Source organism: Echeneis naucrates, chromosome 12 (assembly GCF_900963305.1).
Source record: "Echeneis naucrates chromosome 12, fEcheNa1.1, whole genome shotgun sequence".
Lineage (NCBI taxonomy): Eukaryota > Metazoa > Chordata > Actinopteri > Carangiformes > Echeneidae > Echeneis > Echeneis naucrates.
In genome coordinates this window covers 19,040,762-19,064,126 of record NC_042522.1, presented here as the reverse complement: position 1 = coordinate 19,064,126, position 23,365 = coordinate 19,040,762, and the positions used below count along the sequence as shown (strand labels likewise).

Genomic DNA, 23,365 nt, shown 5'->3' with positions numbered 1-23,365 from the left:
GTTGGCGATTCCCGCAGCCAGCAAGTTCCACTGGACTGCGGACAGTTTCTCAAAATATTTAGTGACGACCGGCAAAAGAGCCTCCCGGCTGATGGCGTTGATGTCGTCTGTCATGGCGGTGGGCGATCCGGTCGAAGGTCGTAGTGCTTCTTGGCGTTTCATGTCGTGGCTTTCTTCCTCTTAGGCTGAAAATAACTGAAGACAGCAGCTTCCTGGAGGGTATTTATAAACTCCGCCCAGTCCCAGATCAAAGCCATTCTGCAATTACGTCACAGTGGGATGTGCGCATGTTTACGGTCTGCCTTCGAACGGTGACGGAAAAAGCCGAATAATTACGTCACCGCTCGCGCAGGCGCACACACAGATCATGGCGGCTCGTCGGACCGGTGATGATGAGGAGCAGAGGAGTGAAGATGGCGGACACCTGTCCACCTCAGGTGAGTTTCTGTGAATTCTCTTCGTGTTTTCCAATAGCTTCCTGAACAGAAATACATCTATCTGAACCGGCTGTAGACCGACAGTCCACAATGTTTTTATTTATTTATCCGGAACCGAAATGTCAAAACAGAAACATGCTAACAGAGCAGCGGCTACAGCTAGCGCGTCTTCCCGGCAGGCTCCGCAGAGGGGGAAGCCTCGGCGCCGGACACCGGCCATGATGGTGACGGAGACACGGAAACACTGTGAGCTGGCTCAACATATTTGAGTAGTACAGAGTTTGAGGATAAAGATCAACGTTTGTTTGAATGATGGTTTCCGTTAGCTCCTTTAGCAGCAAGCCGCCAATTGTTAGCTCGGTTAGCAGTTAACCGCTAATTGTTAGCTCCGTTAGCGGCTAACATCTAGCTGGGACTTTGTTGAACTTTGTTTGATGCTCCAGCTGGTTTGTTTTGTTGCATTTTGTCAGGAGCTGCGTTTATATTTCAGGGGAAATGGTTAACTGTTGTTTTTTTTTTTTTTTTGGAGGTGTTGCTCCACTTTACAGCGACAAGATGTAATAAAAATAGAAAACGAACTGTCTACAAATTGGTCTGAAAACAAAGTAAATGCATAAATTAGTTTATGTTGCACATGTAGAGATGAAATGGGGTTTATGGGAAATACAGATGGACCTTTAGTGGCAGCAGAAGGGAGAGGAGCCACAGTCAGCTGTTGGGGGGTGAGCAGTGTTGTCCAGGACACTGAGCAGTTTCTTCAGCAAAATAATTTCATGTCGATCATGTGAACGTCAGTTTAGTCCAGTGAGTCTGTTTTACCTATGAACTTAAACTAACTTTGGCGGCTGCAGTCACTCTGATCGACCACACGGTGTCATCAACGTGAGACAGATGTGTCTGCAGCTGCAGCAGGTCACCACCAGAGGAAGAGACCTGGTCCAGGTCTGATGTGTTCCAGGTACGACCATTCCATCATGAGACACCGCAGAGAGACAGTAAAGCCACTCAGGTAGCAGCACACGCAGTCCTGGTGTGGAGATCTGGTTCTCTGTCTTCTTTAACATTCAGATTCTGAAAGGATGAAAATAAACTCCAGCTTTTTGTCTTTTGTGAGATGATGCAGCGCAGAGGCAGTGTAGGCCTGTGTGATCCTTCAAATGTCACTGGACACATCGAGGCACCGCCTGCACATCCTCTACCAGCAGCACGTAGAGACGGCTCATGTCCAGCTAACTTCCTGATCCAGCGGCGTCTCTTCTTGAATGGAGGGACACCGTTGGAACGGGAGGCGATCTTGATCTGAGGCAGGACTCCAGCTGGACCATCAGATCATCTTCAAAATCAATCAGCATTCCAAAAAATTCATAAGCATTAAAGAATAAATTCAGCAGTTTCACTTGAATTGACACACATTAAGTGAGATAAAGTATCAAGTGGAATAACAAATGGAGTCAAGCTCATCAGAAGATCCAGTTCATGAAGAGTTTTTGCTGACTAGCTTCCTCTCTGCTGTGTTGTTGCTGTCTGAATTCTGAACCTGTGAGAAAAAATGGATCTGGGGCTGAAACCATAAAGAACACAACACGGACACACAAGACAGTTTTTTTCTCCTTCACTTTTCTATTGGACTGTTGAGTATTCAGTACATAGAAAACTGACAATGCGCACCACAACAACATCTGTGAAATGGTCTGAACATTTGGAAACCATTTATACGTTGTGCCTGAAGTTGTTACATAAAAACATGACACTAATAATTACACATCACTTATAAAGTACACAAGTTTATACAAATGGGCTTGGTTTTTCTGACCCCCCCCCACCTCCTTTTACAATGTCAGTCTTATCAACAGGTCAGAAAAATAAAATGTCATACACATAAAAGCTTTTGTTTCATGGCACCGTGTGCACATTTTACCAGAAGGAGGCTTCTGACTGGTATTTACAGAGATGAGTGTCGATGGTTAGTCATGTTTTCAACACTGTTATAATGGAAGATTCAATATGATCCAAAATTGTGCTTAAGAAGAAGAAAAGTCAGATACGTATCTCTATACAGGGTCCATTTAAAGGGACAGTTTGACATTTTGGGAGTCGCGAGAAAACTGATGTTGTTGGATCAGTTCGTAAAGAACAATGTCTCTTTTATTATCAACGTTCCAACTCACTTTAACTCACACCTCCCTCTTCTTTTTTCTTCTAAAACCTTTCAAGTCATCAGGCCTGAATGACATCTATCACACCTGGACAAACCCTGAAGGATGAAAAGGTTGTTTCCAGGCTATGTGCTCCAGAACTGAAGTCCGTTTCTCTAAAAATGTCAGACTTGTGCTTTAAAGATGGCGGAAGTGCGATAAAATAACTTTTTTAAATAACGTAGGAATCGTTACACATTAAAGCGCTGTGTGTTTCTGTTGAATCTTTAAAGTGGACAGTGCAAATCTAAGAGTCGAGGCGTCTATAGTTTCATCTGGGTGACTTCTTATAACCTGAGGCAGAAGTCCACCTTCACCACAGAAGTCCTGATACAGACTTTACACCTTTAATCAGTGTTAGCTTATCTTCCTGTGGGGAGTCACTGGTTAGTGAAAGATTACACAATAAATAACACAACATATTCATCATCGACTACAACAAACCCTCACTAACTCAGTGGCATCAATAAAGGTTATTAACTGAAATACAATAAATGTAAAAATAGAAAGTTCACTTGTGACCTTGGAACCAGTCCAGACTTGTTTTGTTACTTCGTATGAGAAGAACACAAAACCTTTTTTAGGAGCTTTCATCTGATTCTCACAGTCTTCACAACCAGATTAACGCTTTGGTTTTCAGTCTGTAAACTCTGGAACAAACTGTGAGATTCAGTTAAGAGTGATTTCCAAGGTCCACACTGAACCTCCCTCATGTTAAACTTACTGAGTTCATTTCGTTAACGTTCCGGTTTCAGACGGAGAATCAGGGCCACCAGGAAAGTCTGATTATTTTGAGAGTAACAAAGCAAAATGTGTTTGCAAGTTTGCCGTAATACTATGAAAAAATATTTTGCGTTACAGTAGTTACATTTCAAGAATAAAGGTTTAATGTTTTGAGAATATTCTGTATCAGCATCTTTTTCTACAAAATATTGATGTTTTCCTCAAAGAACGTTCAAAATCGATTCTCCAAATGTTAAAACAATCTTAATAGCGGCCCCAATGCTCACGTTGTAAGTTGATGAATATGTAAGATGTTAATATAAAACATTAGTAAAGTGTTTGACATGGCAGTGTGGCTCTGATTGGTTGGACAGGACAGGAATGTAAAGTTGGAGAGGAGCCTCAGTTTCCCTTCAGTTTTAACTGCTTCATTTTGTTGCATCACTTTATATTCGTCTTTTGATTATTATCAAATAGCGCCCCCCACACACACAAAAACAGCGGATGTGAATCATCGCTTTGCTTATTTTATAAACAAACTGAAATGCAAAAACAACACGTTAAAAAATGTGCAGATAAGAGGACGGAACCATTTTGTCAGTAACATCAATATTGCACCAAAGCAGCATATTTGGACGAGCATTCTGCATCACAGAACAGTTTGTCTTCAGAGAGAAGAGCTGCGATCAGGACGACGGCTACGAGTGAAATGCATAAATACAGTATAAAAATATGTTATGGAAAAATCTGCAGGCATTTTGGGGAATGTATTAGGACAGAAAAAGGTGAGAAGAGGACTAAAATGTAGGGGGAGAGTTTTTTGGAACCTCTAGAAGGTCTGGTCGTCGTTGCAGGCCTCCGTGGCGTGCCCGAAGGCCTCGCAGATGTCGCAGTATGGCCGCTCGTCAGCCGGGTTGCCGTGGTAGGTGGTGTGCGGTACGGAGTCGGGGCTCTGGGCCTGAGTGGGACAGTCCTCGGTGTCGTGGAGGTCAAAGCAGTCGCAGATGTCGCAGAACAGCCGAGGTGTAGCCTTCTTTTCCCGCTTTGACACGCCTTCATTGAAGCTGGGGGACCAAGAGAAGGTGGATTTTAGACGCCAGCTCAGCCTGAAGTGAAGTAAAATCTGAGGCAGAACTAGATGATGACTAATTCTCTAGGCTTGACGTTCTGGTTCCAAGTTGTTCCCCTTTTTGTCATGAAAATAAATAAATAAAGTTAAAAATCAGTTCCTGTATTGTTTTTACCCGTCAGTCCCGTCGTTGCCGTTGAACTCGGCCAGAGCGAGCTTCTTCAGTTTGATCTTCAGCTCCTCGTTCTTCCGCTGCAGGTCCACAATCACGCTGTTCAGGAAGTTGATCTGACGGAGACAGTTAAAACAGATTAGAGTGGAGAACCCTGAATGTGAATCTGAGAGCAGCACTGAATTGGTTTGTTGAAGAATCCTGAATCCTCTCACCTGTCCCTCAGCGAACTCCTTCTCCTCCCTCAGCTGCTCCAGAGCTGCAGAAACACGCCATAAATTAGAAAACGGGTCGGAGACCAGAGCAGCGTGACTGTTCTAATACTCTGCTCCTCACCTGATGGACGAGGTTCCCCGTCACCCCCCTCTGATGCTGGTGTTCCCATGAGCCTCTGCTCTAGACTGTGAACACGGCTCTGCAGCTGAGCTTTGTCCTTCTCCAACGTTTCCACGGCTGACTGCAGAGTCTTGGCCACGGCGTTCTCTCCTCGCAGAACCGCGATCTGCAGCGACAGAGGAAACACATGAGCATGTCATCCAGCTCAGGCCACGAAGGACGGGGTGAGGCTTTGTGACTTTGTACCTCGTTCCTCAGGGTCTCCAGTTCCCGATCTTTGTCTGAGATTAAGGCTGCAGTGGATTTCTGGAATTTCACGTCTCCCTCCATTTCCTGATTGGAGATGGTTTCTCTGTGGAAGAAGTTTAGAGCATGTACTTTCTGAAGTCCAAATGTTAATGGATTTGTTTTAAGTCTTCTACCTGTTCATTTATCTTTAACCACAACAGATAATAAATAATGAAGTGAGAAGAGATTTCAATAGCATCTGACTTCTTCGACAACCAGTGAAGTCGCTGTGTAATGTTCATTAGATAGAATGGCGGTTTAAAGCTCTTTAGCATTGGCTTCATTCCTCCGACAGTCTGGTCCAGTTTGATAAACTTTATAAACCAACACTGATCGTCTCCGAAGTGTCTGGATGTAAATATCAGCTGGTCTGGGTCCTGATGCATCTCAGAGGGTGTGACGAGGTTCTCAGGGGAACTAGTAGCTCCTGGGTGTTAATTAGCTCCACTCTTTGCCACTTATTTTTTGTATGTACCGTCTCTGTTCTTTCCACAAAAAATTACTGTCCCACTTTAAACATGAGTCTGACTTCGCTGGGAGTTTTTCACCCACAAGAAAACTATTGGCCTCAAAAATCCACAACCACAGTGACACAAGCTGAAAACCCCCCAACAACATCTCTGTTATGTAAATGAAGTAACTCCTGGTTCAACATCTCTGCTCTGACTAATGAACACCTCTTCCTCTCCCCCGGGCTGCCAGCTGCTCCTCACATCCCTCTGCCTTCACTTTTGTCTCTTCGATCTTTCACCACATGCCTTTGATCCCCGACTGTTGTCTTTCCTTCGTCCCTCATCATCCCCACTTTCTCTAACATTCACTCTCAACTTCACTCGCTGCTCTGTAGAAGAGCTGCAACGTTTCAATCATCTGATCCCAAAGCTGAGACTTCTGTGACCAGAAAGTCGCAGCTTCTTGTTTCCAGACTTAGAGGGGCCTTAAAATTAGAACAAACAACCACACAATGAATGCATTTAGAAACTAAAACAATGCATTTAGTAAATTGCTTGTTAGCTCTGACAGTCATGCAGAAACAACTAATTGAGAATCAATCTTTGAGTAATCAAGACAGTAATGAGCAGTAAGAGTAATAAACAATAAATGAAAATAAGCAGTGGAAGAAAAAAATGACCAATAATGAGCAAAAAACAGCGTACAATCAGCATAGATCTGCTGAGGTAGTGGAAAGGACTTCAAGTCTTCAAGTGTATTCTGTTAGAAATAAATCTAATTGACTCAGTTACACAGTTAACATTAATCTTCATTAGAATCTCACAAAAGAATACTGATATAATATTTAACTAGAAGTAAAACATGTCTTACCTGGTCTTCATGTCTGGTGGCTGACTGTTGTGATCGTCATTGTGCTGAGAGGCAAACACACAAATACAGAGGCGTTGAAATAGAGCTTAAACCGGTCTGAGCTTTAAGAGTTGAGTCACAGCAGGAGGCCAAAACCGATTAATCAAATCTGTGTCTGACTTAACAAACCTGATCTCTAACGGGACAAAGGAATTCGTTTACGTAATATGAAATCGGGAGGGGTCATTACCTCGTCGAGGTGCTGAGACTTCTGGGAAGCCAGCTTCAGCTCCTCACTGGGGGGGAGAAAAGGAGAGGTGACACATTTAGGGTCTGTCATTTTATTGTTAAGTGTTAAAAAGCGAATGTTAACTCTGTAAACACATTAAAAGGTACTTGTTCTGGATCATGTACATGTCCGAATTAAACTGAAAAGAGTTCTGTAACACAAACTCACATTTCTCAGTGAACTGTAACTGAGAACAGTTCGCTGTTAAAGACGATCCAAAGCCTTTATGGTCTTACTTAGAGCTGTAACATTTGATAATAAATTCCCAAAGATAAATAGATAAAATCTTGTCACAAAAATATATGGATATAGTTAATTGGCAAAATTATTTCCAAAAACAATAAATTTTATTTTATGGGGAACTATTTCCTGTTGAGCTGAAGGTGTCACTCAGTGTAACAGCGAGAGTCACTGATTTGAATGGTTATGGGGAACAATGAAGCTCTACGTCTCTACGGAGTCACACACAGAAGAAGAAAAAAGGAAAATGTCACCAGCTTTAACTTTTAAATACAAACATCAACAAACGAGCAATGAACATAAAATACCTGGAATATCAATAAAATAATGGCTCCCTGCTTTAAAAGTAGACTTTTATACGGTTGTGGTGTTTACAGCCGCTCCCTAAGATGCCACAAAAGCCACATTGATTCCACACAAATATACACACACACTGACATCATAGTGAGAGAGAGGCCATGTTGGAGCCAGGCCGTCCTAGGAGGAGAGACGGAGCGATTACATAACGCAGCAGACTGAGGAAGGATGTGCTTTGGAGAGGACGGAGGAGCACATTGTTGAGGTGAAGACAGGATTGGGGGGGACCAAGTCACAGAGGTGATTAATATGGAAAGGCCATTTTTTGCTACTAAAGATATTTTTTGACATTTGTGTCTCCATGTGCTGCTCCTCCGACAGAACTGTACTTTAATGTAATTAATGTAATTCAGCCAGTCACATCCATCTGGAGCTCTGATGTCACAGCATGGAGCTCTGATGACTCAGGGGGTGTGGCAGGATGATGTAAAGACTCACAAACACACCGCACGCACATGCAACAGATACACAACGGAAGGGCTATAAATAGATCCTCAACACCAGGACAGACCATCCAACACAAACACAATAAAAGAGGTAAAAACACGTTGGAATAGTTTAACCCTCATCAAAAAACAGCAAACATCAGATCAGGGATCAGTCACAGATCTGCTGCTAATTCATATTTCATATTTCTTAAATTTATTACTGGATAAAAAAAAAAAAAAGACAGAATCCAAATTTCCCTGATTTATACACAGATTTCTGGATCTTCATTCACTTTTCAGAGAAAATGAAATTCTCAGAAAACGTAAGTGTCCCTGATTCTAAAAATCTTTTTCTCATGACTGCGTGTTCAGAGTTGACTGATGCAAATTGCTGCTTACACCTCATTTTTTCATCTGGCACAACACAAATAAATGAACAAAATAATCATTAATCGTGTATCTTCATATATCTTCATATAAAAATCCAAAAAGGTAATGTCATTAATTTCTGTCCAAATGTTATCCGTAGGTATTCATCTTTAACTGTAACTTTGACACAGACTGATTCAGAAGCTGACTTGGTCTTCAAAGATGCACTTGAACCCTTTGAGAGACAACTCTGGGTCTTTAAAATGGCAATATAAGAGCCTTGACACGCCCGAGGCTTTTCAGAGTGTTCAGATCTATGAACACATAATAGCCAATAAGCCACCTTAATAACACCTTTGACATTTTAATGCCGGACCAATTTTCTAAATATCTGCATCATCTGCATGTCATTAAAACAACACCTGCTTTGACGGGGGTGGGGGACTTACATTTCCTTGCAGAGGACACCGATTCGCTGGTTTTCTGAGCTGCTCCGCTCCTTCGACAGACTCAGCTCCTCCTGGTATCTGGAGTTCTGCTGTTTCAAAGCCTCGAGCTGGAGAACGAAAGGGAACAATGTCTGAATAAATATTTACACACCAGGTTATGACACCAAAGGAGGTGTTGTAAATCTTTTGCTCTTCTTTCTATCACTAGCGGAGAAGCAAAACTTCAACCCGGCTTGCTCTGGTCTTTATCAGGTATCATTTCAAAAATTACCTTACTATTTTTATTATTTCTCAATTAATTCCTGCTATTTCAAGAATTAGTATCACAATAGTCAGCAGCATGGGTTGAATCCAGGTATGTCTAAAAATAAAAGCTCCATAGACTTCAGCTCCTTCAGCTTCACCTCCAGCAAAGTTTTTGTCTCTCAGTTTAGCAAAAAAATAACCGAGTCATCACCCGACACCTCAGACTGTTTCCCAGACACGTGCAGCACAGTGATAGCAGCAGCTTTAAAATAGCAACAGTCAATAATTAATTAACAAGCATGACTCTGAAATCAACGCTGACATCAGATCAAATAATAATAATAATAATAATAATAATGATAAAAAAAACGTGGAGTGATTCACAATGTAAGTCATCTGCAGTATGTTTCTGAGAACACATTTTTAAGTGTGTCAGCTGTGTTTTGTGAATCTAACACCTCCAAAGTGAGATCTAGGCCACAAAGCAAACTGCACACACAAACATGCACAAGGACACACACATACTGGTGGAAATAAATATAAGCATGAACAAATACACACTAACATAATCATGCAGGGTGTGTATAGATTAAATCTGAGGCAACACCATGAAGAACAATAATTGAAGAGAGCTAATTAGAGCAAGTGGAGCAGTGACAGGAAGCTGCCTCTCTGGTTACAGAGCCTTTAAAAAGCTCCTGCAGCCTCTGACAGCTCCGTCCTGAAATCAGGTCCTACCTGGTAGTGAGGCGAGTAGATGTTACTGGAGTAACCCTGATGCAGAGCAGCTAAATCCATACCTGCACGCAGCGAGCCACTGCAGGATCTCGACCTTCTGTCCCCCCCCGCTAAACACAACGGCGTTTGTTACTTATGCCCCCGCTCTGCCTCGATCTAAAGTGTCACATGCATGGACTAACATGAGCTAGGCATCAATAAACCATCAGCTCTCATCCCCCACTGTGCACGAGCGCGTCGCCTGAGCAGCCTCCTTTCTCACACTGTCGGGTTAAAGACGCCAAGCACTTCCATTATGTAAGTCTGATCAAGCTCCTCCCAGAACCGCCCCCCCCTCCCCACCACCACCACCCAACACTGTCCTCCTGCTGCTCACAATCTTGTTTCCTCACTCTGACGGCAAATGTACTCACACAGTTCTAAAAGCTTCACCTCTCATTCAGGATGACTCACAGATACTCCAAAAACAAACTAAACTCCAGTGTTGTGATTTTACACCAAAGATTAAAAACAAGCTGCTACTCAGATTCTGCTGTTTCTACTGGAGCAGGTGTACGACGACGAGCCAACAAACGGCGTCAGCTGATGCTGATTTTTACAGTTGTTTGGTCACAAAATAGAGACAAATGACAATTGCACATTTTCCAGAGTGTAGGATGACAAATTCAAACTCTCTCCGACAATATTCATCTTATTTTCTCACAGGAATTGTTTAATAAACAAGCCTAGATATTCAGTATATATTTATATAAATAAAAACAAAACAAAACTGTGGAAGTTAGCATAAGAGTGTTTTTGTTTTGTTAGTTTTTTTAAATAATGAAAAATGTATGCCAATTAATTTTCTGCTGATTAGCTAAGAGAATAATTGCTATATGTGACAGATGGGGCAAACCTGCAGCTTTAAAAGGACCAACAAAACAGAACAGTCTGAATAAAAAGACACAATTAATCAACTTTTAAAACATGTTGATTAATCTTTTGTCACTTGACTAACTGATGAATCAAATAATTATTAATCCATAAGATGTTGTATTCTCAGCACAAGATAAAAGCGGCCATCTCAAATCAAGCATCCATTCACTAAAGCAATGTTCTGACCAGCCAGGCATCATCATCATCATCATCATCATCATCACAGACACACACACACACACACACACACACACACACACGGTGAGGCTCACTGTGACGTGCAGGATTACATCACAGCCTCCAGCATCATGGGCGAGTGGAGACACAGATGTGAACGCATCCCTGCTGAATTAAAACTCTTCAATGTAAGTGTGTGTGTGTGTGTGTGTGTGTGTGTGTGTGTGTGTGTGTGTGAGAGAGAGATATGTAAACGCCTGCTATTTCTGTTGTTGCTGCAGAAACTTTGTTGTTTCCACTGACCGCTCTGCTGGGTTAATTCTGTTTCTGCACATTTTAACACATTGAACAGTTTGTATAATTATAGCTATGTATTCATTAATGTAGCTGTTTTCAATGTTATAGCAAAAATTCACGAACTGCTCGTGTAGCAGAAGAGAAATAATATTATTTGACATATACATCAAAGAGCATTGACGTTCATCTGTTTCTCTCAGCGTCAGTAGACTGACCATCTGGAGCTGGAGTCAGAGCGAGATGAAGGATCAGGAGCTGAGGAAGAGGCCACATCAAGTCAGAGACGGCGGTGAGAGTGGGTGAAACGTGGAGGCCGGGCAGGAAGAGACGGACTGCTGTGTTTCACGGGTAGCTGAATTAATGCGATGACCAGGACTCACACTGTCACATGCAGTCAGTGTGGGAATCCTGATGACACGCCCTGCAGGGCGCTGGTGCTAAACTTGTGTTTGTGCATGCACAAATCCTTTCACAGGGCCGTGGACACACAAAGCAACGCACAAGCATGCGTTCCTCCACAGACTTTCACCCAAATTAAAACATAAAAAGCCTTCAAACGTTTCACTCTAACTGTAATCAATCTATAATATCTCAATACCGTCTCCTCAATATTTTAACTTGGTGAGATGCACGTGTGCATGAGTTTGTGGGGTTGTACAGATACAAACACATCCTGTCACTGCACGAAAACCATTTCTGCAGTTTAACCTCCGGCTTTCTTGTCCAAAAATGTGAGCTCAGCAGCTAAATGGGGTTAAGTTATGTAAAGACATGCAGAGCCCCAGTCCAGTGACCTCTGACCCCTTCAGCATCACTGCAACTCTTTCAGAATCTCTTTCTGAAATCATATGTGTGACATCCATGTTGACCGCAGCACCATTCACACACAGACATCCATTCATGAGAAATGTTTCTTACAGCTGATTTCACCTTTGCTCCCTGTGACAGAGAGATATCACTGTTAACTCGCTCTTTGCTGCAAAAGGCTGCAACCCAATGAAGACGACTGTGAAAGAGAATCTAACAGTGGATATTCAAAGTGTCCACTTTGAGATAAATAAGCTACAAATGAAAGGCCTTTTGGCTCACCTGTGTCTCCAGCGTCTTATTCTCATTGGTCAGCTGCTGAAGCGACAGAGTTGTCCTCTCTGACTTCTCAGTGGCCTTGTCATGAGGAAACAAACAAAAAGGTCATTTTAGTACATTTTAATACATTTTTATTGCCCTCACATTGTAATGATGTAAAATACACACAGTTTACACAGTGATGATTATTTTGTGATGAATAAATGATGTTTTCTGGAGAAAACTGTCCTGGTCCGGCAATGGACTTCATTAAAAATGGAAAAGATAGGATAAAAAGAAAGAAAGAAATAATAATAATAATAATAGATAAATAAATAGATAGATATCAGAAATGCTCTAAAGTTAAAGCCCAAGTCAAACATCATCCCTCAAACAACAGTTTTCCATTTATAGACCGGAAACGTCAAAGGCCATGTAAATGTTGGCTAAAAAAGGAAACTGAGTCATCCTCAGGATTATTCAGCTGTTTCACTTTTACATCCATTTGTAATGAGCTTGGTGAGGAAAAAGTACAAGAATGAAAGCTTGTATTTCAAAGAGCAAACTGTTACTGGGTGAACACCGCGTATTCCCTTCTGTTCCCATACATTAGCTGAGCTTTTAGACCGTACTGATGTCTGTTGTTTACTTCTTTCAGAGACGCCTGATGTGCACAGAAATACTGACCGTTAGAAATGTGAGAGCATAAATACTGAATGAGCTGACGCAGAGAGTAGCTACAAAAGGGACGGCGATAAGAACAAGAACTCAAGGTAAGATTTAAAGATTCATGATGTGATTAATGTGGACACAAAACCGTTGACACAGAATAAGTGTCACTATTACAACGCTACTTAAGACTTCTTGGAATCTCCTCTACATGTCCTCTCTTTTCAGATGAATTAATGGATGATCTCGTTGTGGCGGCAGTCCACAGCTGACAGTCAAGCTTGTATCCAATCCACAGAAAGCGAGGACATTAATGTGTGTGTTTTAACAAAATCTAATTAGCCTGAGGTTTCAGTCAGCTTCAAAAAGAGAGAGCCTCCCCCGTGTCAGGATGGAAGCACAGTGGAGAGGGAGGATTATTTAGAGAAGCACTATTAAAGGAAACATCCCCAAAATTATCATGTTTTGTGTTTCAGCACAATCGTTTTTCTGCTTCCTTGACAGAGTAATTTGTTCAAATGTGTTGACAGCCAGAAGCGAACTGAGCCACCTCCTTTAGAAACACACATTCATTGTCTGTGTGTCAACACTGAGGACGCTCTGGCTCTCAGGCTCTTTTGTGTGCAGCATAACAAACATGTTTTTTGTTTGTTTTGTTTTTTATTTGCACGCACTGTGTGATTATAACAGCAAATTATTTTAATACACAAACTGAAAACATGCAGACTCTTTTTAAGTTAAACATTCATTCCAAATGACCCTGATCAGTAAAATATCATTTATATCGATTCACTGATGTGTGACAGAACTCTTTCCTTCCAAACATAGGGCTGGGGCCTTCTAAAAGGTCACAAGATAAATCCAACAGGTCATGAGGTGGTTAATGGAGGCGAATTAGAAAAAAAAACTAGAAGTTTATTCTGCACATGTTCTTCATTGATCATTTCCTGTGAAATAATGAGATAATTTAATGTCTTTAGGTTTTATATCTTCATTGTCTGTCTATAAAAAGTCAGAGTTTTTATCTACAAACTAAATCTGAGAAGTAGCTTTTTATGTGTGTCAAATACTTTGTAGAGTAAAAAGTATGAAGTCAAAAAATATATGTATAAAAACTCAAGTACACGTTTCTCAAAGTTCTGTAGACGTACTTGTGTCAGCTGGACCTTCAGCTCTTTCTCTCTGCACTGGCTCTCCTCCGTCAGGGTCTGACAGTCTTTCTTCGACTGCTCCACACTCTGCTCCAATTCTGCCACAAAACACAAGAGCATCATCTGTAAAGCTGCAGATCAGACTATGTAAGGAGCATTAGGGCAGTGGAGATGCATCTGCTGTGTTTACCTTGCATGGTCTTTGCTGTCCTCCTGCTCTCCTCCTCTGCTGCCTCAAGCTTTTGTCTCTGAAATGGAGAGATGTTGGTTTGACTTCGAGCTAATCACTTACATAGTAACATTCTTGTAGCTTGAGCTAACCAGGGAATAATGACTGCGTCCAGAAAACATGTAAAGTCTGTGGATGAAATACTGTTAATGAGGCCACTTTGACGATGCCCGAGAGCAAAACACCTCACAGAGAAAGCATAAGACCGGGCAACTCTCCAGCTGCAGATAGACATGCACTTCATTATACCCTCCACCCTGAGTGGGTCAGACCTTATAATGTTTCTGTCACCACTGAGGAGTTAAAACAAGCAGACCAACATAAAATTACTCAGGATTTGTGTAGCCCCTTCAAATAACGGATTATTTGTGTGTGTGTGTGTGTGTGTATTGAGAGAGAGAATTTGATTTGATTGCTTCAATCATTATATATATATGTTTGTAGCTTTCTTCAACAAGGATCCAAGCGGAGCTGGTCAAGATGGTGACATGCAGCCTTTCTTTGGACTCAGTGTTGCAAATCCCTGAGCCTGTTCCAATCCAGAGAAGCGGCTGATTCAGATGCAAGTTGATAGAAGGTCATTCTTTTAGCATGAGCAGATTAACATAGCCATTAAAATGCCCATTAAAAATGCATATTTAAAGGTTAAGACTTGGTCCTGATGGCAGCATCCTGAGGCCAGGCCTCAGGCCTTTGATACATGCCATCTCCATTCTCTCTTATTTTTCCTGCCTCTCTTTCAAAAGTCTGTAAATTAAGACACATTTTACAGGGTAGGAGCAGACATAATCAATCTGTCTCATAATTCTTTTCAAAAGTAAATCTCTAAGAACAAAGAGAGGCAGACACATGCAGACAACAATAGTGGATGTGGGGTGTGACAAAGCCATCTAAGACCTGTTCCATGTGTTCCAACCAATTATTTTAGATTTGTTGGATTGTTTACAGAGTGAGCATTACTAGTTACTAAGGACTCCAACAAAAACACATACTTGCATGTGTTTGATTAAGCAGCAAAATGTTTTTCACTTCAGAAAACACTGTGCCAGATCGATTTTCCTGGGCCGACAATTCCAAGTTGTTTTCTTAATTTTGACTTCAATCCATCATGGACAGCCACGTTGTGCCAACAGCCTCAGTCCAGTCATATTAAAGAGAGGGCTGTGGCTCTTTTTCCTGGGTTCAAGTTGGTCTGAAAACAGACCTGCAGGTTTGACCAGACTTGATAGAAAAGTCAGTTGGGTGTTATTAAGATTTGGGGAATTGCTGGGACTTAGTCAGTGATGTTTGCTACTCTGGCAACTTTTTTGTTTTGTGTTCATTTAAAAGGTGGACAGAATCTGGGCATTTTACAGATTTGGAATGAGATCTTATTGATGATGGTGGTGAGGTGTTGAGTTTCTTCCTCTCTTACCAGACTGTTCAGCTGCTGTTCCACAGAACTCTTATCTTGCTGTAAAGACTGAAGCTCTTTCTGTTTGCTCTCCAGGTCGACGCTCAGCTCACTGATCTGTTCAGGACACAGTATAGCTCGTGCTGTATACACATGTACATCTGAGTTGGGTCATAAATTATGCATCACTGTGGAGGCTTAAACAAACCACACACAGCGAGGGCATATGCATTTACAATAGTGGCTAAAAGGAGGACTGTAAATAGTAATAACATCAATTCTTATGGCTTCACTGCCATGCCATAAATTAGAAGATAATAACACTCATCTAAAATCCATTTTACAAGCAAAGTGTAATGTAGTTGTGGGTGAGACCTGACTGAACAAAACACCAATGCACGCTGGGAATTCTCTGGCACTATCCACAAACCTTTTTCTCTTGAGACTGTGCTTGGGCCTTGAGGTTGCTGATCTGTTGCTGAGACAGAGACACAGCATCCTCCTTCTGCTGGGACGCCCGGAGCCTGAGCTGGAGATCTGCCACCTCCCGTTCCAGCTCCATGATCCTGGAGCGCTCCGACACGGTGGCCACCTGCAGCAGAAAACGTAGACAGAGGTGTGAAGGCGAAGAGGGGACGGGGGATGATGGAAGTAGTTGGAATAATAGAACAAACCGCTTTAAACTGATTACCATGAACTGAATTAAAATAGAGCAGAAAGCTCAATTATGTCTCTATCTTTTGCATTTTGATCTATTTCTGATAGACTATAAACCTTCAAAATAGTAAAAAAAAGTTTACCAAAATTTAAAGGTGACTGATGATACTTGGTCTAAAACCAGTTCATTTTAACTCACTCTCACATTCACCATCCTGCAGCCTAAAATACTCACTAGAGGGCCAAACGTAGATTCATCCGCCACTGAAAATAGTCCCCAACAAATGGCAGAGTAACATAAAAGTGATGAAACTATAAGTTCACCTGTTACTGTTTGATTCTACAGTAGTGAGGTTGGCTTGGGGCTGAGGACAACAGACGGGGCAGAGAGGTTGGTGAGTTGATAGACACACTAACACATTGTTGGTCTTTCTTTTCATGGGATTTGCTGATGAAGAAAAATGCAGCACAACGGCAGCTTTTTTCTTTCAGACCAACAACATTTGAAGCACATGCATCAGTTTCAGAGCTGGTGAGAAGTTTGTGGATTAAGCAACAAAACAGATAAATAACACAATGTTTGCACTCTGTGGTTTCTTCAACATATTCTGTATATTCATATTAAAACCCAGGGAGGCCGGAGGCACATCACTGAGTGCTGCAGTGGGACTGGGAGTGCCATCATTACCCTAGTGTCCTCTAAATCCCTCTGGAGTTTTTCAGCTTTGGTCTTTTCAAAGAGCAGGCTCTGCTCAAGCTCCTTTATGTGGGCATGCTCCAGTCTGGTCTGCGTCTGTTAGTAAGAGAGAGCAGGAAGAGAAGGAGAACAAACACCAATGCAACACTGACATGCTAGCTTTGTGCCACAGACAGAAAGAGAAGGGCAGGAGGTTGGTAAGAAAGCACTGATGGTTTCCAGCTTTTCAATCACATCAGTCGGTTGAGAACAAAGGAAAAGATTATTTGCTCATTCTGCTCTGAGGAATATCAGGAGTTAATTATCTCCATCATCACATTCTGACTCTCAGTTTCCTCGTATACTTTTATATCTCTTCTTCTGGTGCTTGTTTGGTTGTATTTTCTGCACATCAGGGAGACTAATTCAGGCAGTGACTCCTCTCAAGAGTGTCAGAAATGCAATGGAGAGGAAGATGGGGGCAGGTATGAAGACTGAAAGCGAGGGAAGGCAAAAACAGCTTTCAGGAACCAGCATGTGGATGAAGAAGATGATGAGAAAATTATAATGCTGCAGACAGGGAGAAAAATCTCAGAGGGAGGGTAAAGTGAATGAAGCACGAATGAATGAATAAAAAGAGCAGGAGAGATGGGACTTAGTGAGAAGGTAAATGAATGATTCAGGGGGTGCAGGAGAAAGAAAAACCTTCGAACGGATTAAATCATCACATCTTTTTTTTTTTTTTTTTTAGAGGAAATGCTAATTCCTGGCTCTCACTTAATGTGCTTCCAGAGAACAGAGCAAGTAAAAGTACATCAGGCCAAATGCAGGTGTGAAATAGAAACATGTGTAAAGCTGTTTTAATGAGAAGTAAGTTAGTTAGCGAGGTTACATAAAATAAGATAATCTGCGAGGATCAGCCTGACAATGAGAGACAGTTAGCTACAGCAAAGAGGGAGTAGGAATATGTAATTGCAAATCAGATTATATAACTACAAGTTACCTCGAGGTCTCCTTTGGTGATGCAGACTTCTTCCACACGAAACTGTAGATCCTCCACTTTTCTGTCAAAGTGAACAAAAATGTCATCTCAGTTGTAAAGTAGCATCTCTATTGTTTGACATTTTATTAAATTATATTTTAATTCTAAATCTCAAGGTTTTCCATTTTCTCTGCACTTGTTTATTGGCATTTTGTATGTCAGCCAACAAGTTTTTAAAAAACGAAAAGGTTTGACTCTTCATTAATACTCATGAAGTGGTGTGTTCAGCTACAGGTGCAGTCGGAGCACCCACCTTTTCTCCTCCTCCAGCTGGTTGAGCAGCTCCACTTTGTCTCGATCTGCTGCTTCTACCAGTGAACGCAGCTGATCCAGTTTAGCCTCCATCTCTACGGCATACTGACACACAAACACAACAAGACCTCATTTCAAATCACAGACCTGCTCCGATCACAGTGTAAAATCCAATGAGATTACATTTTTGTAACAGTAACATTAAAAAGGTAAATATGATGATGGAACAACAAATAAAACCTGAGTGTATGTATCTCACCTGATCCCGGCCTTTCCTCATCAGAGCCAGCTCCTGCTGCACCTCTCCTGCATGGCTGGTTGCTTTTGCTACTTCACATCTCTCCAGGTCCCGTTCTGCGAGCAGCTGCTCGATGTGCTGCTGTTTCTCCTTCAGAGCCTCCTGCAGAGCTGTGGTGCCAGAAATCTTGCGAGCGTACCGAGCAGATGTCTCTGTCAGCTGGAAAATAACAACATACATTTACATTTTAACTTTATGTCTGTAACCTGGTGTAGTTTTCCAGAAAGTGACAAAGATATGAAATCCACAGTGTGGCTGGTGGTTAAAGGTCTGATATTTCACACTTTCCCTGGATTTTATTTAAAACGCTGGAATCCATAAGAAGATCTCATAGTAATTTTACATCTGCAGTGTTGCAGAGAGTCTTACCAGTCCTGCTCGGCTGGGTTTTCCACTGACTGAGGAGGTGGCGGAACTAAGTGAGCTGATGGAGGAGGCACTGGGGCTCCTCTTGAGGGTAGACCTCCTCCGTGAGCTTTTGGCCTTGGTAGGCGTTGTGCAGGGGAAGCCAATACGGGTCACTTTGTGGACCGGAGCAAATAGACCAAACCGGGGCAAACACTGGAAGTATCTGAGAGAGTATAGGAACATTTTTATTGTAGGTTATTGAATAGTAGTATTACAAATGTATCCTTTGCCTCTGCTCTTTACCGGGTCCCTGCCACAGCTCCATCATTCTTCCCAAGTGGTTCATCCAGTTCCACTCCACACCAGTCCCCCTTGGCAAAGTCTGTCTCTCCGAGAAACCGCACAACTCCTGCCTTGGTACCACCCACCTACACATAACAAAAATCATCACAGCTTCTTCCTTTTACCTCCAATTAGGATTCAGTTTCTCATTTCAGACCAAATTAACTAATCACAATAATCAAATTTTTTATAAACCTGTACCTGAGGTGAACACCTGACAGTATCACATCTGCTCCGTGATGGTTTGCCATCCATTTTCCACCTCACATGTAAAAGTTATTTTACTTTGCAAAAACCATGATGCGTTACCAGCACGCGGTCTCCCAGCCTCAGCTCCCTCCTGTTCTTCTTCGTGGAATCTGGATCTGAGAGGTTTGACACCGACTCGCTGGACGTGAGCATTCGGTTAAGTGCACCACTGGTCTTTATACCGGCACCCTGAGCTGGACAAAGAAAACAGCTGATGAATATTAAATAACAAAACAAGCACAAGTCAAACAGCTTGCACTTTGTATGGTTTCGGTGGATGTTACCAGTTGAGGTAGTGCCGGCAGCTGCTGCCTCGCTTGCTGTAGAGGCTCTTTGTGCTGGACTGGCCTGACCCCCGTTCGCCTCCTTCTCTGGCAGTGCAGTCCTGGATAACTTGGAAGGCCGCGTGAAAATCCCCCTGCCATCCTCGCACTGGAAGTACCGGACCCCTGCCACGGACCCGTCATTCTTTCCGATGGACTCGTCCAGTACGATGCCGGCCCACTGGCCGGGAGCGAACTGCGTGCCCCCGATGAACTGAACGTACCCAGGCTTGTTGCCGTTGACCCAGACTCTCTCTCCGATCTGAAAGTCTGCACCACCATCCGTGGTGGGGGAAGTCACACTTATAGCTGGCTTCTCGGGCGGAACAGGCTTTGGATTTCCTGCAATCAGCATTTTAAGATTTTAAGTTTTATGTTTTTGAGAATCTGCCTCACTAGTACAGCAAAACTGTATTTGTTCTTCTCAGTTAATCACATAATAAACCAATTAAAGTATCAATAAACTAAATGTTTGGAGACTACAGAACAAATCAAATGAAAAATGAAAAATATAGTCTGTACCACTGTAATCAGTTTGATGCCCCACTGTGGTTGAAAACGGACTGCAGGGTAATTTGGTGCAGCGAGCACTAACACATAGCTGCATGTCATTCCTTTTGTTTGTAGACTCATTTTCATTTATTATACACAGATGTTCTCCTTCAGTATCCTGTTTTCAACTGTTGCAATGTGATTGAACATTCACCAGCCAATATATTGTTTCAATTACTACATTGTAAAATAATTTATATATTATCAACAACAATTTAAATAACTCCTTGGTTCTTACCAGAGGATGGCGATGTCTTTGCTGGAACCCCAGAGGGACGAACTATTTTACTGGGGGGTTTGAGCCCGCTGACCTTGCCTGGTGTACTCATGGTGCCTTGCTTCTCCATGGTTGGGGGGGCCGTATGGCCTGATCAAGACGGGGCACTCGGCCTTCCCCACGGCCCCTCACGGTCCCAATATGGTGCAAGAGAGCTGAAAACAAACACACGTGTTGCTCAATCAGTAATAAACATAAACAAACTTCACAACAATTAACATCTGAGAGTTTTTTGCCTCAAGAAAAAGGATGAAATTGTGTCTAATTTATATCTTCTCACTTTGACATTAAAGCCTTTTTATGATGTTGATTCATGTCAAGAAACAGCTCATTACATCTACTTTTATGTTTAAGCAATTAAACATGATAACTTCTAAAAGCAGGCACTTTTATTGGCACCGTCCATAAAAACCTACAACACCACGATCTCTGTGAGAGCTGCTCAGCTCTGCTCCAAACACTAAACCCTTCTATAATCCTGCTCTCTCACCTTCAACTCCTACTGTATGTGTCCAAGTCACATCTCACTGTTTGGTACCAAGCTACTCATCATCACCCATTCAATAAGAGTCTTCTCTACGGCCATAAATACAAAACGCCTTGGCGTTTGTTGCACATCGAAAAATAAGAAATTCCTTTCTCTGATATAACTGAAGGTCAGATTTTTTCCTGCAGGTCCGTAGGTGGTGGACGGCAGCCTGAGCTGCTGCCATTTTACTCATGAATCTGATGATTCACTCCAGTTTCATTCAGTGTCCGCTGTGTTTTCTGTCATTCTAAATCACAGTTATTCTTTTTCTACACTTTACTTTTAAACTGGGTTAACAGACATTTTATCAACAGCCTGGCACATTGTGTATTCACACAACCATTTAAAAGCAACACACCCAACATTTTCAAGTCAAAACAAATACCCAAGAAAGTCATTAGTAGATTTATCGATAATGGGACCCGGGGACATTGACCAGTAAAGCAGAAACAACTCAATACTGCACTGCCTAACCTTTATGAACTTGTAGCCTAATCACCCTTATTTTATTTTATCTCACTTTGTACTGTATTATTTTACATTCTATTCATAACACTTAAATCTTTCCGGTTATATTTCTATTTCGTATTCTGAATCTGATCATGATCTGATTTTTTTTTGTATTTATATTTTATTGACTGAACGGCAATCAGCAGATTGAAGGAAATGCTGTTCTGATGTTTGAATAAGGAGCTGAGGGATGGAGTGGACAGAGAGGCAGAGGAGGAGGATCGATTATCATCATCAATTATCTCATCAGGTAATGAATTAATCCAATCAGCTGTGGAGCAGATCACTGCCTTTTGGTGGGGGCCCCTGTGAAGGTGTGGGGCCCTGAGGATGGAGGTGGGGGCCCTGAGGATGGAGGTGGGGAGCCCTGTGAAGGTGGGGGGCCCTGAGGATGGAGGTGTGGGCCCTGAGGATGGAGGTGGGGAGCCCTGTGAAGGTGGGGGGCCCTGAGGATGGAGGTGTGGGCCCTGAGGATGGAGGTGGGGGGCCCTGAGGATGGAGGTGGGGGGCCCTGTGAAGGTGGGGGCCCTGAGGATGGAGGTGGGGAGCCCTGTGAAGGTGGGGGGCCCTGAGGATGGAGGTGTGGGCCCTGAGGATGGAGGTGTGGGGCCCTGAGGATGGAGGTGTGGGGCCCTGTGAAGGTGGGGGCCCTGAGGATGGAGGTGGGGAGCCCTGTGAAGGTGGGGGGCCCTGAGGATGGAGGTGGGGGGCCCTGTGAAGGTGGGGGCCCTGAGGATGGAGGTGGGGAGCCCTGTGAAGGTGGGGGGCCCTGAGGATGGAGGTGTGGGCCCTGAGGATGGAGGTGTGGGGCCCTGAGGATGGAGGTGGGGGGCCCTGTGAAGGTGGGGGCCCTGTGAAGGTGGGGGCCCTGAGGATGGAGGTGTGGGCCCTGAGGATGGAGGTGGGGGCCCTGAGGATGGAAGTGGGGGCCCTGAGGATGGAGGTGGGGGGCCCTGTGAAGGTGGGGGGCCCTGTGAAGGTGGGGGCCCTGAGGACGGAGGTGTGCGGTCCGGGTCAGACCCCCCATTCTACGGGTTCGGCTGGCCGTGTTACCTGACCGCTCCGCCCCGCCGGATCACAACAGCCACACCTGTCGACCGTCACCGGGTGTCAGCCCACCGGAGCTGCCGCCGCTTTGTCTCCGGCCTCACCCGGACACAAACACCGACCGACCCCGGTGCCGTCTCTCCGGCCCGGCTGGTCGCCAGCTCCGGGGTGGAGGGACAAATAAAAACAGCCTCCCGTATTGTTACTGTTTGGTTTGTTTTCATTCCAAAATGGCAGCTCCGGGTGTTTTGGCGGTCGGTCTAACGGCGACTCCAACTTTTCCTCCCCGACGTTTTCCGCCTCTCTGCCGGAATGCCACGGCGAGCTAGCTAGCTACCGATTAGCCGCGCACCGTAAACCGGGAGCACCGTGAGAACGGCCGGCGGCCCGGTGAGGTGACGGTACAGCGGGAATAAAGGGGGTGGGGTGGGGGGGCACCGGAGATTTCAGTTCATTTTTCAGCGGAGGCTTACTTGGAGTTCCCCGGGGCTCTGGGTCTCTGACAGCGGGCTGCCGCCGAACCTTCAGCCGTTACATGTTTCCCGGACCGACCGGATGACGTCACCCTGGGAGCTCACGCCGCCTTCGCGGACACCAAACATGAGCACGTAAATCTGAGCATCCGTCCACTTCGAAGCCCATTATTATTATTATTGTTATTATTATTATTTTTTTTTTTGTATATTTTGTATACAATCGATCCTGTAACACTGATGTGATGCAGAGAAT

At 43.4% G+C, this 23,365-nt stretch overlaps 1 protein-coding gene across 3 annotated transcripts; it reads right to left on the bottom strand.

Moving 5' to 3' along the window:
- Window positions 1-2,033: 2,033 nt before the first annotated feature.
- clip1b (CAP-GLY domain containing linker protein 1b) lies at window positions 2,034-23,197 on the bottom strand. 3 transcript variants are annotated; one of them, XM_029515084.1, is made up of 23 exons: window positions 23,110-23,197; window positions 20,512-20,705; window positions 19,683-20,063; window positions 19,459-19,592; window positions 19,111-19,235; window positions 18,829-19,030; window positions 18,421-18,618; window positions 18,163-18,266; window positions 17,871-17,931; window positions 16,880-16,984; window positions 15,965-16,126; window positions 15,556-15,651; window positions 14,103-14,160; window positions 13,913-14,010; window positions 12,117-12,191; window positions 8,655-8,761; window positions 6,773-6,818; window positions 6,544-6,587; window positions 5,179-5,284; window positions 4,933-5,098; window positions 4,812-4,855; window positions 4,600-4,712; window positions 2,035-4,419 (listed from the first exon to the last, which is right to left on the bottom strand). In XM_029515084.1, exons 2-23 carry the CDS (start codon window positions 20,618-20,620, stop codon window positions 4,185-4,187), a joined length of 2,769 nt encoding a protein of 922 aa, XP_029370944.1. In that variant the 5' UTR covers window positions 20,621-20,705; window positions 23,110-23,197; the 3' UTR covers window positions 2,035-4,184. The 3 variants fall into 3 exon arrangements, with proteins under 3 accessions (XP_029370943.1, XP_029370945.1, XP_029370944.1); XM_029515083.1 differs by having other exon boundaries at window positions 2,034-4,419; window positions 19,459-20,063; XM_029515085.1 differs by lacking the exon at window positions 16,880-16,984 and having other exon boundaries at window positions 2,034-4,419; window positions 19,459-20,063.
- Window positions 23,198-23,365: the final 168 nt, after the last annotated feature.